Source organism: Sapajus apella, unplaced genomic scaffold (assembly GCF_009761245.1).
Source record: "Sapajus apella isolate SASKATOON/1434 unplaced genomic scaffold, GSC_monkey_1.0 scaffold44, whole genome shotgun sequence".
NCBI classification, from domain to species: Eukaryota; Metazoa; Chordata; class Mammalia; order Primates; family Cebidae; genus Sapajus; species Sapajus apella.
In genome coordinates, this window is record NW_022436984.1 from 18,970,328 (window position 1) to 18,986,866 (window position 16,539).

Below are 16,539 nucleotides of genomic sequence, written 5' to 3' on the forward strand. Positions count from 1 at the left end.
TATATAATAATTTTCCTGAAACTAACTTGTTCCAAATCGCAAAGCCAAAAAAGAATTTAAACTCAGATCAACCTGTCCATGCTCTTAATTAAAATTATATTAAAAGAACGACTGTCTTTAAACACATTTTAAAAACTCCTTAAAGATGTACAAACAAAACCAAAGCAAGCAGAAAAAAATAATAAATAATAGGGTAAAAATAAAATTGAGCATAGAAAAGCAATAAATATCAACAAAACCCTAAGTTGGTTCTTTGAAGATATCAACAAAATTGAAAGACCTTTCACTAATCAAGAAAATAACAGGAAACATTCAAATACCAAAATCAGGAATAAAAGAGAGGCCATTACTAAGGACCTTATAGAAATAAAAAGGATGATAAGAAATACCATGAGCAACTGTATGACAAATTAGGTAACTAGGATAAAATGGACAAATTCCTAAAAAGACACAAACTTCCAAAAACAAACCACAAAGAAACAGAAAATCTGAACAGACCTATAAAAAGAATACTGAATTTGTAATTTGAAAATTTCCCACAAATAAATGTCCAGGCCCACAGGTACCACCACTGAATTCTACCCAACATTTTAAAAAGAATCAATATCCATTCTTCACAAACTTTCCAAAAGATATTCGAGAAGGGAAAACTTCCCAAATATTTCTGTGAGGCCAGTATTACTCTGATACAAAAACCAGACAAGACTTCACAGGAAAACTACAAGCCAGTATCTCTTATAAATATAGATGTAAAAATCCTCAATAAAATACCAGCAAACCACAACCAGAAACATATAAAAAGGATCATAGACCAGGATCAAGTAGAATCTGTTCCAGGAATGCCTGGTTGATTCAACACCTAAAAATCAATTAACCTAATACATTATATCAATAGAATAAATAACAAAAATCCTATGATCATCTCAATAGATGCAGAAAAACATCTGACAACATCAGGTAGCCCTTCATGATTAAAAAAAAAAAAACTCAACAAACTAGAAAATATGGGAAGTTCTTCAATGTGAGAAAGGGCATGGGCACAGAAATCTCACAGCTAACATCATATCTACTGGTCAAAGACCCAGAAATAAGATAAGTGTGTCCACTCTCACAACACTGTACTGAAGGTTCTGGCCAGGGAGAAGGAAGGGAGATCATCTATATTGGAAAGGAAGATGTAAAACTTTCTCTATTTGCAGTTAACATGATCTTATATATAGAAAATTCTAAGCAATCCACTACAAAACTATTAGAACTAATAAACAGTTTAGCAAAGTTGCACAACACAAGCTCAACATATAAAATTAATTTCTACATACTAGCAATAAACATTCTGAAAATAATTTTTAAAATTCCATTTAGGATACCACCCAAAGGAATAAAATACTCAGGAATAAATATAATAAAAAAGTTCAAAACTGACACAGTTGACCTTTGAACAATACAGGTTTGAATTGCATGTGTTGACTTATACGCAGATTTTTTTCAACCGAACAGGGATTGAAAATACAGTATTTGCAGGATCTGAAACCCGTATAAGGACAGCTTATTTTTCATATACATGGGTTCTGCAGGGCCAACTCTGGGACTTACATATACATAGATTTGGGTATATGTGGGGATCCTGGAATCAATCTCTTGTGCATACCAAAGAACAACTGTACTCTAAATACTATAAAACATTGTTGAAAGAAATTAAAGATCTAAACAGACATCCCATGTTCATGGATCAGAAGGCCTAATACTGCTAAGATGGCAATACTCCCCAAGTTGATTTACAAATTCATTGAAATCTCTATCAAATCCCAATTCACATCTTTTGCAGGAATTAGCAAACTAATTTTAAAACACATATAGTAATTCAAAGGACTGAGAAGAGCCATGTCAATTTTTCAGAATAAGCATAAATTTGGAAGGTTCCCACTTCCCAATTTCAAAACTTACTACAAAGCCACAGTAATCAAGACAGTGTGTACTGGCATAAGGATAGCCATACAGACCAATGGAATCAGAGTCCAGAAATAAACCTATACATCTAGAGTCAACTGATTTTCCACAAGGGTACCAAGACAATTCAGTGAAATCTTTTCAGTGAATCTCGGGAAACTGGAATTAGCCACATGCAAAAGAACAAAGTGGATCTCTATCTACTTCATACTATACATAAAAATTAGCTCAAAATTGATCTTAGACCTTAAAATAAGAACCAAAACTATAAAATTCCCTTTAAAACTGGAGAAAATCTTTATGACCTCAAGTCATACACCAAAAGTATAATCAATAATAAAAAAAAGACAGAATTTCAACAAATTATAATTTTTGTGACTCAAAGAATAGTATCAAGAAAGTGAAAAGAAAATGCACAGTGTGGGATAAAAATTTTTGCAAATCGTATGTCACATAAGGGAATCTAGAATATATTTAAAACTCTTACAGCTCAACAATAAAAAGACAAAACCGAATTTATTTATTTTCTTAAGAAATGGGGTTTCACCATGTTGGCCAAGCTGGTCTCGAACTCCTGACCTCAGGAGATCTGCCTGCCTCAACCTCCCAAAGTGCTAGGATTGCAGGCATGAGCCATCACACCTGGCCACAACCCAATTTAAAATGTACAAAAGATATGAAGACGTATTTGTTCGAAAATTATATATAAACAACTAATAAGCATATGAACAGATGTTCAACATCATTAGAGAAATGCAAATCAAAACACAGTAAGAAAAGATGAAAATAAATGTTGGTGGGGATGTGGAGAAACTGGAACCTTCATAAACTGCTGGTAAGAATGTAAAAATGGCATAGCCACTTTAGAAAATAATATGGCAGTTCCTCAAAAGGTTAAACATAAAACTACCATATAACCCAGCAATTCCACTCTTAGGTACATATCCAAGAGAAATCAAAACATATGTCCACATAAAAACGTAGACACAAATGTTCATAGCTTTATTCATAATATTCAGAAAGTAGAAACAACCAAAGCATTCACTGACTGATGAATGGACAAGTAAACTACGAAGAGTCCATATAATGCAATATTATGTAGCAACAAAAAGGAAAGGCATACTAATACGTACCATAACAGACAAACTCTGAAATCATTACGCTGAGTGAAAGAAACCAGAGGCAAAAGTCTGCATATTGTATGATTCCTTTATATGAAATGACCAAAATAGACAAATCTATAGAGATAGAAAGTTAGTTGTATAGAGCTTGAGGCAAGGAAGTATTGGGCAGAAAAATGTCCTAAAATGGCTTGCAGTAATGGTTACACAACTGAGTGAATTTACAAAACACCATTGAACTTATAAAGTTCTAATGGTCGCATTACATGCAATATGAAAGTTACTTCAATAAAGCTATTATAAAATTAAAAGTCTTTTCTTAAAGCACCCTTTAATACCAGTTATTGAGATGATAAATAGTAACACAAATTAACCAAATAATTAAGCCTCCCTTAAATGGTATTTTCTAGTCTATAACTATATATGTATATTATATATTAAAAATTAAAGAAACAACATCACTTCAATATATATTCAGAGTTTTCAGTAATTCTTAACGGCTTTATTCTAATTATTCTTAATGAATGGAGTTTTAATAAACTAAGGTCTCCCTTTACAGAACACAAACTGATATTTTAATAATTTTAGCACATTTCTCTAACAAAAACTTAGATTTCCCATCTGTGGTGAAAGCAGTTAAAACAATTCAACTTAATATTACCAGAAAATAATTCTATGAAAATTTCTCAATTTGTCCTTTATGTTGAAAAGAAAGTCCAAAAAGAAAAAATATATATCTTTTTGTAACTTTAAATTTTAAAAATATTTTAGAGTAAAATTCTAAATATCAAATTGTCAAAGTTTTTAAAAAAATTATACAGAACTTTTTCTTTGTATGATTTTGCTTATATATTTGAGAAATTCTAAAGTAAACACCAGCAGAAATAAAACAATCACTGAGAAATAAATTTTTCGGCTGGGTACAGTGGCTCATGCCTGTAATCCTAGCACTTTGAGAGGCCAAGGCAGAAGGATTGGTTGAGCCCAAGAGTTCGAGATGAGCCTGGGAAACATGGCGAAACCCCAACTCTACAAAAAATACAAAAATCAGCCAGGTGTACTTGTGAGTGCCCACAGTCCCAGCTCCTCAGGAGGTTCAAGTGGGAGAATGGCTTCAGCCCTTAAGGCAGAGGTTGCAGTGAGGCATAATCGTACCACTGCACTCCAGCCTGGGTGACAGAGAAAGATATCGTCTAAGAAAAAAATTAAAAATTAAGCTTACACAAAACATATTCAATAAGACTGCATAGAACTATCTACAAAAAAATAAATTTTGAGTACAAAATAAACTTTAGTTTGAGCTCAGCAGAGACTTCCATATTTGACACAGGTTGTGCCAGCTTAGTAAACAGAAGTTCTTCATACAAGAAATTACCTCTAATAAATTAATTCAAGTAGAGTACAACAATATAGCGGAAACAGTTATTTAATTATGATTCACATAAGTACACCATTATATCACAATACATTATTGGAAGTTTTTTGTTCTTTTTTTTTAACCATACCTAGTAATGTAATAAGTCGAACTTACAAAAAATCCTGACACACAGGAAAACCCATGGTGGAGAAGGGAGTAAGGTAACAGAATAAAGCTTGGGACAGAAACTGAAGTTGAAAATGAGTGGGTTAAAGCGGAATTACTGCAGATGGTGACACTGAACAGGAAATAGGCAGTGTAAGACACAGGAAATTGGGCATCAGTGAAAAGACACACCAAAAAAGATAAGCAACAGAAAGTCTCATGAGAGAATGTGAAGACTGAGTTATAAATTCATGTGGTAGAAAAGGTCACACTAAGGACCAATTTGAAAAAGAAAGAAAAAAAGATGCAGCTGGAAGAATTAATTTACTAAGCAGCTATTAACTGCTACTCCAACAGTACTTGGAGAAGACTTCCACAGTAATTTTCCTTCACCACACTGTCTTTCATCATTTGCATTCATTTCTGTATTTTGTGATACTGTGTGCTGAGGTATCTATATAAACGCTGAAAAGTAAGGTTCAAAGTTGGAACATGAGGTCTCAGCACTACAGGAATTGGGAAGCTGTTTTTGTAACCTAGCACATAACATCACTCCAACCTGTACATGATAAACTAAAAAGTTCTTAAAACGGACATTTCCAAAATCCTCTGCTTTCCCAGGCCTGAATACTGTCACACTCAGAAACCTGTGTCAATCATAATCTTAAATTCAGTCACTAACTCAGAATGCCACATGTGCCAAACACACTAGTTAAAATGCAGAGCTCAATAAAATATTTTCAAACAGAAATTAGAAGGCTAGGTTTTAACAGAATAAAAGCATTCACATTTTTCCAAAGTTGTAATAAAATTAAATCAACATAAAAGGTGGACAAAAGACAGAAAACCAATTCTGCAAAAGGAATTTTAGTATAGTCACTGGTACTATTAAAAATTATTTTTCATTACATTACACCTGTATCAGTAAACCATAATAACTAGGTACGTAAAATTTCACTGTACTAACATTCTTCCAAATTATTGAAAGTATGTACTTCACCTGATGTAGTAAATATAGTGTGCACAAAAGTAAAATGAAAAACTTTAGATATAGTAGTGAAACATCTCAAATCTTCAAAAGGGCAAGGTCCCTGTTACCTCTATACCCTAAATAGGACCCAACATACAATAACCTTTCAGGAAATATTTGTGGGATAATTGAACACTCTTCACGTCTTGTTACAACAAAACAAAAAATTTTCACATCTGTGTCATCTTAAATTAAAAACAATTACTTTTTTTTAAGAGGCAGGGTCCCACTGTTGCCCAGGCTGGAATGCAGTGGCCATTCACAGGAGCAATCCCACTACTGATCAGCACAGGAGTTTTGACCTGATCCTTTTCTGATCTGGGCCAGTTCACCCCTCCTAGGCAACCTGGTGGTCTCCTGTTCCTATGGGGTCACCATATTGATACCAAACTTAAGGTGAACACCCAATTAGTTTAGTGCACTTCAGCCCAGAAATCTTGAACTCAAGCAATCCTCCTGCCTCAGGCTGCCAAGTAGCTGGAACTACAATCATGCACCACTGTGCCCAGCAAAACAATTACATTCTTAATGATGAAAATTAAGTATTACATGAAAGATAAGGCATACTAGTTTTTCTATTATTCTCTTTATAGCAATAAAATGCAGATAGGAAGAAAAATGAATTTAAAAATTATTTATTGAGAAATTTCAGGTTTAAAAAACACTGGCAGTTTCCTGATTCCAAATCTCCCCCTCACTTTCTCGAAAAACTATAAAACCAATAAAGAGAATAAATAAAACACAACATACGGCCCACCTCTCTGCACTTCTAGGAGACAGAGAAATATACTGGCATCAGATTTCTCAAATATAATATACGAAGGAAGCCAAGAGCAGAGCAACATATTCAAGAAACTTATGGAAAGAAAGTGTAAACAAAAATGATTATTATACCATACCAAGCTATCATGCAAGTGTTAAGGTCACAGAAAACAATTCTGAATGTGTAAGAACTCAGAGAATATTGTACACATATACCTTTCTTGAGGCATTCACTAGAGTAGAGGTTAGCAAACTATGGCCCATGGGCCAAATACTGCCTGCCATCTGGTTTTGTGAATAAAATTTTATTGAAACACAACCATGCTCATTCTTTATGTATTGTCTATGACTGCTCTTGTGTTACACAGCAATTGTGTAGTTGTAACAAAAGCCATCTGGCTCACAAAGCCTGAAATATTTGTTCACTGGACCTTTACAGGAAAAGTTAACCAATTCTATACTGGACTACAGAATAAGTTTCATTCGCTCAAAAGACTTTAGAAAGCTCTGGCAAAAGGACTAAGGGCAAGCATTTAACATAAAACAAGAGTGGGGGCAATTTCCATTAAGAAGGCACAGGTTGCAATGCAATCCTCATACCAAAGCAGACTTCAAGATAAAAAGCATTAAATAACGTAATAAAGAAAACTTTATACAATGTTAAAAGCCACATTCCAGCTCTGGAATAGAACAAGGAGCACAGGATGCTGTACTTTAAAGATGTTGTTAGGAGTGATATCACCAAAAATGGTGGGAGTAGGTGAGGAAGGAGACCCAGGCATCTGGGATCACGTCCCCTTGACCTCTACACTGCATTTCAATAAAAGAAAAGGCTGGCTGACTGGCAGCGCCTCCTGAATCACCTTCCTGTAAGACACCAGGCATGGTACAGGGGAATCTCTCCAGAAGACATCATTTTTACTTAAACAAGATCAAACCCCCACCCCACTCCTCCATCCAGAGACCAGAATCCTTTCACATGTAATTCCTAAAACTATAAACCCAAGACCCTTTCATATGTGATTTCTAAACCTGTAAACCCAAGACCCTTTCACTTCTAATTTCTAAGGCTATAAACCTGAGACCCTTTCACGTATAACATCTAGAGTGTAAGACTATGTAAGGGCAGAGCTTCTGTTTGTTAGGGGAGCTTGGCCGTTTGGACAAAAGAGAAAGCCTTGCTGCGGGGTCATGATAAAAAAAAAAAACCCTTCCTTTCTGGTTCGGTGTCTACTTCTCATGGCCACTCCTGCTTCATAGGAAACTCTAGAATTCCATCCCTCCACAAAGGTAACTGATAAGGTAGCAAAAAGTGTCAGAATTAACTTTTTCACAACTATGGAATCTAATAAAAATTTTCTAACAACCAGAGAAACACAGAAAGAAGGTGTAAAATTTCTATAAGAGAGCACTTTTACCCCAATCTCCTACTCAGCAGTGGCCTCTGAAGATGACAGCCCACGTTCCTAGGGCAGATTGCTCTTACCAGAAGGAGCAATAGGGACCTTATTCTCAAATAACTATGGTTGTGTGTTTTGATGTCTGGTGGGTCCCTGAGGAACTGACTCAAGGGCTTGCCTTTGTTTCATATTCCTTGGAGCTTACTTAGGACAGAAGCAGCCTCCAAGGTGGCGTTTGTCAAAAGTACTTGAAGGTAAATGCATTAGGCCCAGCCACAAGGGGTAAGAGATAACATGGGGGCAACTAAAAGACAGACCAAAAAATCTGTGAAAAAAGCAGCTTGGAAATGAGGTATTTGAGGGAAAAGGGGCTTTTTAAAATTCCTGTGCATGCTGAGGGCTAGATGCATGCTCTAAACAGATCTGAGAAAACCTTAAGTTTTCACCTCTTAATGAACTTTGGGCTCCATGCAAACAGGAAGAAAAGGCTAAGGCAGAGCTGTTAATGGCCTCACTAAGTGTTGAAGGAGTGCCCCAACAAAGAGCCAATTGCGAAGTCTGGGAGAATTCGGGTTTTTTTTCTCTTGGGGGAGTTTTTGTGGGGTTTTATTTTGGTTTTGGCTCCAGGTATTTCAGGGAATCTGTCAATCAACTAGATGGTTACTAAGCTAACAAGGGAGACCTCAGTGGCCACACATAACAAAGAATAAAAATTTACAAAAATAGTTTAGAAAAGTCACTAGAACAAACCACCACCCATAACAAGCAGCAACAACAAACACTAGGAAGGGGAGAGAATCTGATTTCCAGAGCTGCCAAGTTATAATATACAACATACCCAGAGTTTACAAACAAAACAAAAAAACAAAGAAACTGTCCCTGAGGAAGCTTAGACATGGAACTTACAAAACAAAGATTTTAAATTAACAGTCTTAAATGTGCTGAATTCAAGAAAATCATGAACAGAGACCTAAAGAAAGCCAGGAGAATGATCTTTCAACCATATAGAAAAATAAAAGAGTTAGAAAAGAACCAAATAGAAATTACAGAGCTGAAAAGTACAATGACTCACATAAAAATGTACTACGCATTCAACAGCAAATTTGAATAAAAACAACAAATCAACAAGCCTAAAGATAGGTCAAATGGGAATACACAGTCAGAGAAAAAACAAAAAAACAAAAGAACAGAGGCTGAGGCCTGTGAGACACTATCACACTCTCTACCTATAATGGGAGTCCCAGGAGAGAAGAGAAAGGTGCAGAAAGAATATTTTTTTAAATTATTATGAAGAATTTCTCAAGTTTGATGAAAAACATTAGTCTACACATCTAAGTGAGGGCCTTCTCTTCCCAGGTCCACGAGGGGCGTGGTTTCAAAGGTAGGAGTTTCCTGGCTCCACACCTCCATCCGGGAACCAGAGGGGTTTCAAAAGTATAGTTTTTTTTGTCTGGGTTTCCCCTGCCCTGGGCTAGGTAGAAAAAGCCTGGTGAGGATTCTTTGTCCAAAAAAACCCAGGGAAAGCTCTGGGAGGAAGGGGCTCTGTAACTCAGAGTTGTGGACCAAGCAGCCAGTCTGGTATCAGAGTCAAAGATCAATCACTCCAAAGGAGCTTTGAAAGAACTCCTCTCATTGGATGAGAACATGAATGGGGAGGGAATAACTCAAGGGTTAAAACTCCAGCTGCTCCTACCTATACAGATTCCTTCTCTGGATCCCCTCCCACGATGACGTGGGAGCTTGTCTGTCTGTCTTTCTTTTTTTCTCTCTCTCTCTCTCTCTCTCTCCTCTCTCTCCACTCTCTCTCTCTCTCTCTCTGTCTGTCTGTCTAATAAATCGCTTTTCCATAAAACTCTTTGGGTCCATGATATTTATTCGAACGGGTCCCTTTCCCCATTCTTAGGGGTTAGTGAGGTCAAGAACCTCTTTGGAACTGGGCGCTGAGTAAGGTTCCCCAGTTACATAAGAACCACAATAAACTCAAGTAGGATATACTCAGAGAGACCCACAACAAGACACATTACAATCAAACTGTCAAAAAAAAAAAAAAGATAGAGAATCCTGAATGCAGCAAGAGAGAAGAGACTTGCCATGAATAAGGCATCGTAAGATTAACAGCTGATTCCTCATAATAAAATGTGGAGACCATACCATAAGAGTGGATGGTATATTCAGTATTAAAAGGGGGGATAAAAACCATCAACCAATAATTCTATATTTAAAAACTCTCCATAGAAAATGAAGAGAATGTTTAATGGGTATAGAGTTTCAGTTTTGTAGGATAAAAAAGTTCTGGAGATTGGTTGCACAACAATATGCTTCTTATTACTGAAGTGCATGCTTAAAAATGGCTATGACAGTACATTTTATGTTATGTGCATTTTATCACAACTAAACATAAATTTTTAAAGAAGGAGAAATTAAGATTTTCTAGAAAAACAAAAACTAGGGAGTGTGTCACTAGTAGACCTGGCTTACATGAAATACTACAGGAAGTGCTTCAGACTGGAATAAAGGGCACTAGACAGTAACTTGAAGACATACAAAGAAATAAAGAACACTGGGGCTGGCTGTGGTGGCTCATGCCAGTAATCCCAGTACTTTGGAAGGCTGAGGCAGGCGGATTACCTGAGGTCGGAAGTTTGACACCAGCCTGACCAACAAGGAGAAACCCCATATCTACTACAAATACAAAATTAGCCAGGCGTGGTGATGCATGCCTGTAATCCCAGCTACTCAGAAGTCTGAGACAGGAGAATCGCTTGAACCCAGGAGGCAGAGGTTGCAGTAAACCGAGATTGTGCCATTGCACTCCAGCCTGGGCAACAAGAGTGAAACTCCATCTCCAAAAAAAAAAAAAGAAATAAAGAACACTGATAAAGGTAGCTACATATGTAAATATAAAAGTCAGTATTATTGTATTTTTGTTTTTTAACTCCTCTTTTTTTCCCTATGATTTAAAAGCCATATTCCACAATGAAGATACAGCCTATGAATACATTTAGGAAAAAAAAAAATTAGTAAACTGAAAAATGAAATTAAAAGACTGAGGTACAATGACTATGATTTATACAACTAAATGAGACCTCTCACATTTTATTCTAAATCGATACCTCAGGTTTGTATTTCACATGGAAGAGATCCAGAACTGAGCTCAACTACAAGCATACTGGGAAGCAAAGTCTAACAAAAAGATCACCAGCCATAAAGTCAAGATACCTAAAATGTTATAGTGTCAGCTTTGCTAATAATTCTCAATGTCACTTATCAACTTCTCTGGGTCATTAGTTCCCAATTTGTGAAGTGGTAAGGATATGACAGTATTATAAGAATTTAGATAGAGAATAAAGAAAACAGTTGACATAAAATTCTTTAAATTCTTAGTAAAGTAGCAGGCAAATCCAAAATATTATCATTATTACTACTATCAGCATGCACATGCAGTTTTCTTATTTACCTGATGATGGTGAATGGTTCTTATGTTGCACGAAAAATGCTGGTACAGCAGAAACTTATCAACATCTTTCTCATTTACCTTTTTTGAGGACACTTTTGCCAGAGACGACTGAATAGAAACATGTCTGTTCTGACACCTGTTCAGATATACAAGTGTTCAAAAAACAAGCAGTTATTAATCTGTGCTTTAGTAAAGAAATACATTATATGCAAATAAGGATAGCAAAACAGTTAAGCCATTACCAAATGAGATATTTTTAACGATGCCTACCTATGAAAATGATATTACTGGCCCATCAAATAGGACTCTTTGCCTACTCATGCTAGCATAGTCCTCCAGACCTATGAACATATCTACTCAATCTCCCCATAAAATGCCTAAATGAATTCAGATACCATCTGCAATTATGCAAAAGATCAAAACTATCCAGAAATCACACCAATGGCTCTGATCTAAATATCAGACTTTTCTCATCACTAAGTTAGGTAGTCACAGTCAATTAAAAACTAAAAAGAAGAGAAACAAAAGGATGTGTCAGGACAGCTTCCAATAACAATTTATAATACTGAACCAAATCGCAACAGCATAATAACTTATAAAAACACATTTTAAAACCTGACCAATTATTTTGCTTCGACTCATTCCTGCTGGGGCCACTGAGAAAACAGAAAAGTTATCTCCCTTGTACTAACAAAAAAACCCTGACAAGCAACAGTAGTCAACTAGGTCATCTCTTCCTTTCCTCTCCTCTGCACAGTTCAAGCAGCTAGAGATGTGGAGGGAGAGAGAGGAAGAACAGACCTCTGGCAGAAGCCTGTCTTTTCTTCTGATACACAGCAGAAAAAGAACAAAGTATATAAAAATGAGGCTTTAAATTAATGTATTTTTTTAAATGAGACATAAAACCGATAAGCCCAAGAAGGCTCTAGGTCAAAGATCTCTAATCTCTTATGTATTGGGACTGTGATGTCATGGATAAGCTGCTCTTCTCAAAAGCTAAAAATCATTTGGAGGACAGTACTTTTATGCATATCTGATATTACACATTCCCAAGTCAAGCCAATCACTGGTAAACACCAGAAACAAGATACTATAAAATTAAGCATATATCACAATCAACATGTTTAAAAAGCAATGCCACTCTAAAGGACATGAATCTCTCTTAGTATATATTTTGTAAGGCAATGGTTTTTAAACTCATCAGACCCCTCCACTGAGATGACTCAGTGTAAAGAGGGTTAAGTAGGCAGAGTTCCAGGCTCCCTGACCAGAATTCAATTAAAACAACTTTACTTTTATCTGTTTTATATATTAGGGTTCTGTTGTTTGAACAAAGAGTTCTTCTACTTAAAAAAAAAAAAAAGTCTGAAAACAAAGTTTTTAATGAACGCTGGTATTAGCACTAACCATGTGACCCTTAACAGCACGAGTCCATAAAGCTGAAAACTCCATAAAAGAGTTACTCACAAGTTCCGAATGAAGTCAAGCGTGTCTTTGTCTTTAGCAATCATGTCTGCTAAAATATGCTGCACTCCTGTTTCAATATCCTGGATCGTTGAAAGCCCTTTAGAAGGGTAAGAGGGAAAACAAAAACAAAAAGTATAAGATTGGTTTTAAATTCTCTAATCAAATCATGGTAAATTAATTCCAGTCAAAATAAAACCTTAAATTGACAGTCTTAAGACAGAAAATATTGTAGCAGTATACTAGCTTCCCTTTGTAACAAAAACAAGTCTCCAAAAGCAATAATACAGGCCCTTTACATATTATATTGCCCAGTGGTAAAAATGCATCTCGAGCCAGCTGCCTGGTCTAATCCTGGTTCTATCATTTGCCAGTTGTGAGACACTAGGCAAGCTACTTGATTGACTTCTGTGTACCTGTTTTCTATAAAAGTGAAATCACAATAGTACCTCCTTTATGAAGTGATTACAAATATTAAAGATGTTAAAGGAAATATTTATTAAGAGTCAAAACCCAACGGACACTACTCCATTTGTTTAAAAAATTATCCTTTAGAAGCAATTTCTATTTTGGATTATGGGGCATTTATTCATTTTCAATGACCCATTTGAATTTCACAAATCTCAAAAGCACAAAACAAGAGCTTTCACCCAGTTGTTCCTCTTCACAGTTAGTCTACAGATGGGCATTAAGTTCTCTCTAAGCACTTCTGATTTGCTAATTTATGGCAATAAATCTTATAAATCAAGGTCTCTCTGATATCAGCTTACAATGAGAGAGATCATTTGCATTCCTTTGTTTCATTTATTTTGTCTTTATCATTCTATTTGGATGAAAGGTTTTTTGCATTAACCTTGAATTACACAAGCACTGCATCTCATATGTATGTTTTTCTGTGAGTAAAGTTTTAAAACAACTTCACTTTTATCTAGTAATAAGGTACAAAAGCCAAAGAGGACAAGAGGACATTTATTATGGCATAATTAATAATAGAAGATGTCTAGTTTGGTTGTGTTAGGAAAGCTATGTTAAATACTGAAGTAATTATGTTTACAGCTATAAACAACATGGGTACAGGGCACTTCTTGTTTTTTTTTTTTTTTTTTTTTGAGATGGTGTCTTGCTGTCACCCAGGCTGGAGTGCAGTGGCACGCTCTTGACTCACTCTAACTTCTGCCTTTTGGGTTCAAGCCATTCTCCTGCCTCAGCCTACCAAGTAACAGGATTACAGGTATGCATGACCACACCCAGCTAACTTTTGTATTTTTAGTAGAGATGGGTCTATTTCGCCATGTTGACTGGACCGGTCTTGAACTCCAGACTTCAAGTGATCTGTCCACCTCAGCCTTCCAAAATGTTGGGATTACAGGCGTGAGCCACTGCACCCAGTTTGCACATGGATTGCACCCAGGTCCACCTCTACATGGATTAATTACAATAAACGTTGGACCAAGGGGGCCGGCCTCTCTTGCCACCTCTTCTGCCTCCTCCACCTCTTCTGCTTTTGCTATTCCTGAAACAGAAAGAACTTCTCTTCCTTTTTCTCCTCAGCGAATTCAATGTGAAGATGATAAGGATGAAGACCTTTATGATAATCCACTTCCACTTAATAAACAGTAAATATATTTTCTCTTCCTTACAATTTTCTTAATAACATTTTCTTTTTTCTAGCTTACCTTATTATAAGAATATAGTATATAATACATGTAACATATAAAATATGTGTTCATCGACTTTATGTCATCAATAAGGCTTCAGGTCAACAGTAGGCTAGTAATAGTTAAGTTGTCAGGAAGTCAAAAGTTATACCTAGATTTTCAACTTTGAAGTGGGAGTTGAGGGTGGAGGTGTTCCCCTAATCTCTATATTATGCAAGGGTCAACTATATTTTAAAGAAATTTAAAGAAAGAAATTTGGCTAATGAAACTAATAGGAATTCTATTTACATTTTGAGAAAACTTTCCTATGAGGGTATTTTCAGTAACAAATTACCTTTACAAGATGGAAGACTGTATATTTAACAGACTTAAAACAGCTACAGTACATGAAGTGCTCAATAAACATTTGCTCTTGTGTTAGCTCTCTCTGTCTTTATCTAGGAAAACCATTTATAAGAACTAATTCCTGGAGTCCCAAGTACCTCAAAGTATCATTACATAAAGTTTAAAGAGAACATCAGCGTGATAAGTCAGTAGTAAAGATGGAACCTACAGTGAGAACCATTAATGGAAGCAGAGAACAGAAAGAGGAAATTATAGACTTTGCAATAACAAAGGGCCTTCGAAAACAGATAATAGAATAATGTAATTTGAAGACCTTACGTAATTAGTGAATCTAATCAAAATTGTGCTAGAGCTCTAGAGAAATGTTGTAAAGTGTAGCCTAAGGATCCAAAAGTAAAATCATACCAGGTACTTATTAAAACTGTGAATTCTTAGACTATGGAACTGATGTGTTTAATGGAGGATCCCAGATAACTCTGATACTCATTAAACTTTAAAAAACTTCTGCTGGGAAGTGCCTTGAGCTACTTCTAGAGCAGTGGTTCTCAATGGGAGACAGAAATTTTCAGAGTCATTTGCGACACTTTTTCAAATTATATTCCCCTTCTCAGTACAATCAGGGAGAAAAAAAATTTAAAAAGAAAGTCTTCTGTGTTTTGAAAAAGTTCCTTCCCCAGTCAAAGAGAATAGATCTTACGGGTTTAATACACCCAAAGATAACAGAAGTTCCAAAAGTTTAGCATCTCAGTTAAATCAAGAGGAAATATGGTCCACAGAACCAGAAAATCATATGCATTACAGTGAAATTTTTTCAGCTACAGAATCTTCAAACCTCCACACCTGTAAACAAAAACCAAAAGGCCAACATTTCTTTTCACTTTCTCTGCACTTAGGCTACCTCTTCTTATATGTAACAGAACAATCAGTTACTCCCTCTTGTACACAAAAGTAGTATTTTGGATCTCCCAGAACATAGTCCCTTTGTGGCACAGTATAGCTTTACGATTCAGACCAAATCCTTGCTGGTTGGTGGCAAGCAAGCAAGAAGTGTCTTCTACTGGGGAAAAAAACTGAACTATCTGGTTTCTTAAATATTTCTTTCAGGAATGAGAGGAATTATGAAACTTCTTTAGAAAAACAAATAAAATTAAGGGTGATCACGATTGTGTGTAACATAAAAAGGAGGAGACAAAGAGAAGGACAAAACCTTCATATCAAACTTAAAAAAAAAAAAAAAAAGCAATACCTAGCTAGCTTATATAGACTAACTTATAATAATTCTACATTTTTGATCAGGGTAAAAGAGGGAGTAAAGCAAACAAAAGTCCTGATATGTCTGCTAGTATAGTACTACTCTAACTGTGCTGGGCCCTGAACTATCCACATTATAAGAAGTATCACCAAGTGTCCACTGTCATGTATTCCAGCAGCATCACCATGTATAACAATCTAAAGAGATATGGTTCAAAATCCTACTCAATAGGAACTCAGTATATAAGAGAACTCAAGAGACCTTGGTATCAAGGGTAGTGAGAAGTAGAAGGAAAGTAAATCAACAACAAGAAGAAAAATAAAAATAAAAACAGTTGATAAGCCTTTGTGCATCTGACATTCTGCAAGTTTCGACATTCCATTTTAATAAAACATACAATCACTGGGGACAGACATTTCCTACTGTGGTTAACCTTAATGCATAGCTATAGTCTTAGCTATTATCAAAATATTAAGTGTTACAATCAGAAATCTAACTATAAATATACATTAAAAATTAAACAAACTTGAATTTTACTCATTTCAACCCATCTCGAAATTCAAATAATCCTATTTTACTTT

At 35.6% G+C, this 16,539-nt stretch overlaps 1 protein-coding gene across 1 annotated transcript in view; it reads right to left on the reverse strand.

Moving 5' to 3' along the window:
• The window catches only part of SRBD1 (S1 RNA binding domain 1), a 222,713-nt gene that overhangs the window by 177,931 nt on the left and 28,243 nt on the right, over window positions 1-16,539 (reverse strand). The window contains exons 8-9 of the mRNA XM_032239455.1: window positions 12,707-12,803; window positions 11,240-11,375 (exon numbers count right to left, since the gene is read on the reverse strand). Coding sequence (XP_032095346.1) covers window positions 11,240-11,375; window positions 12,707-12,803 — 233 coding nt within the window. The remainder of the gene's footprint in view (window positions 1-11,239; window positions 11,376-12,706; window positions 12,804-16,539) is intronic.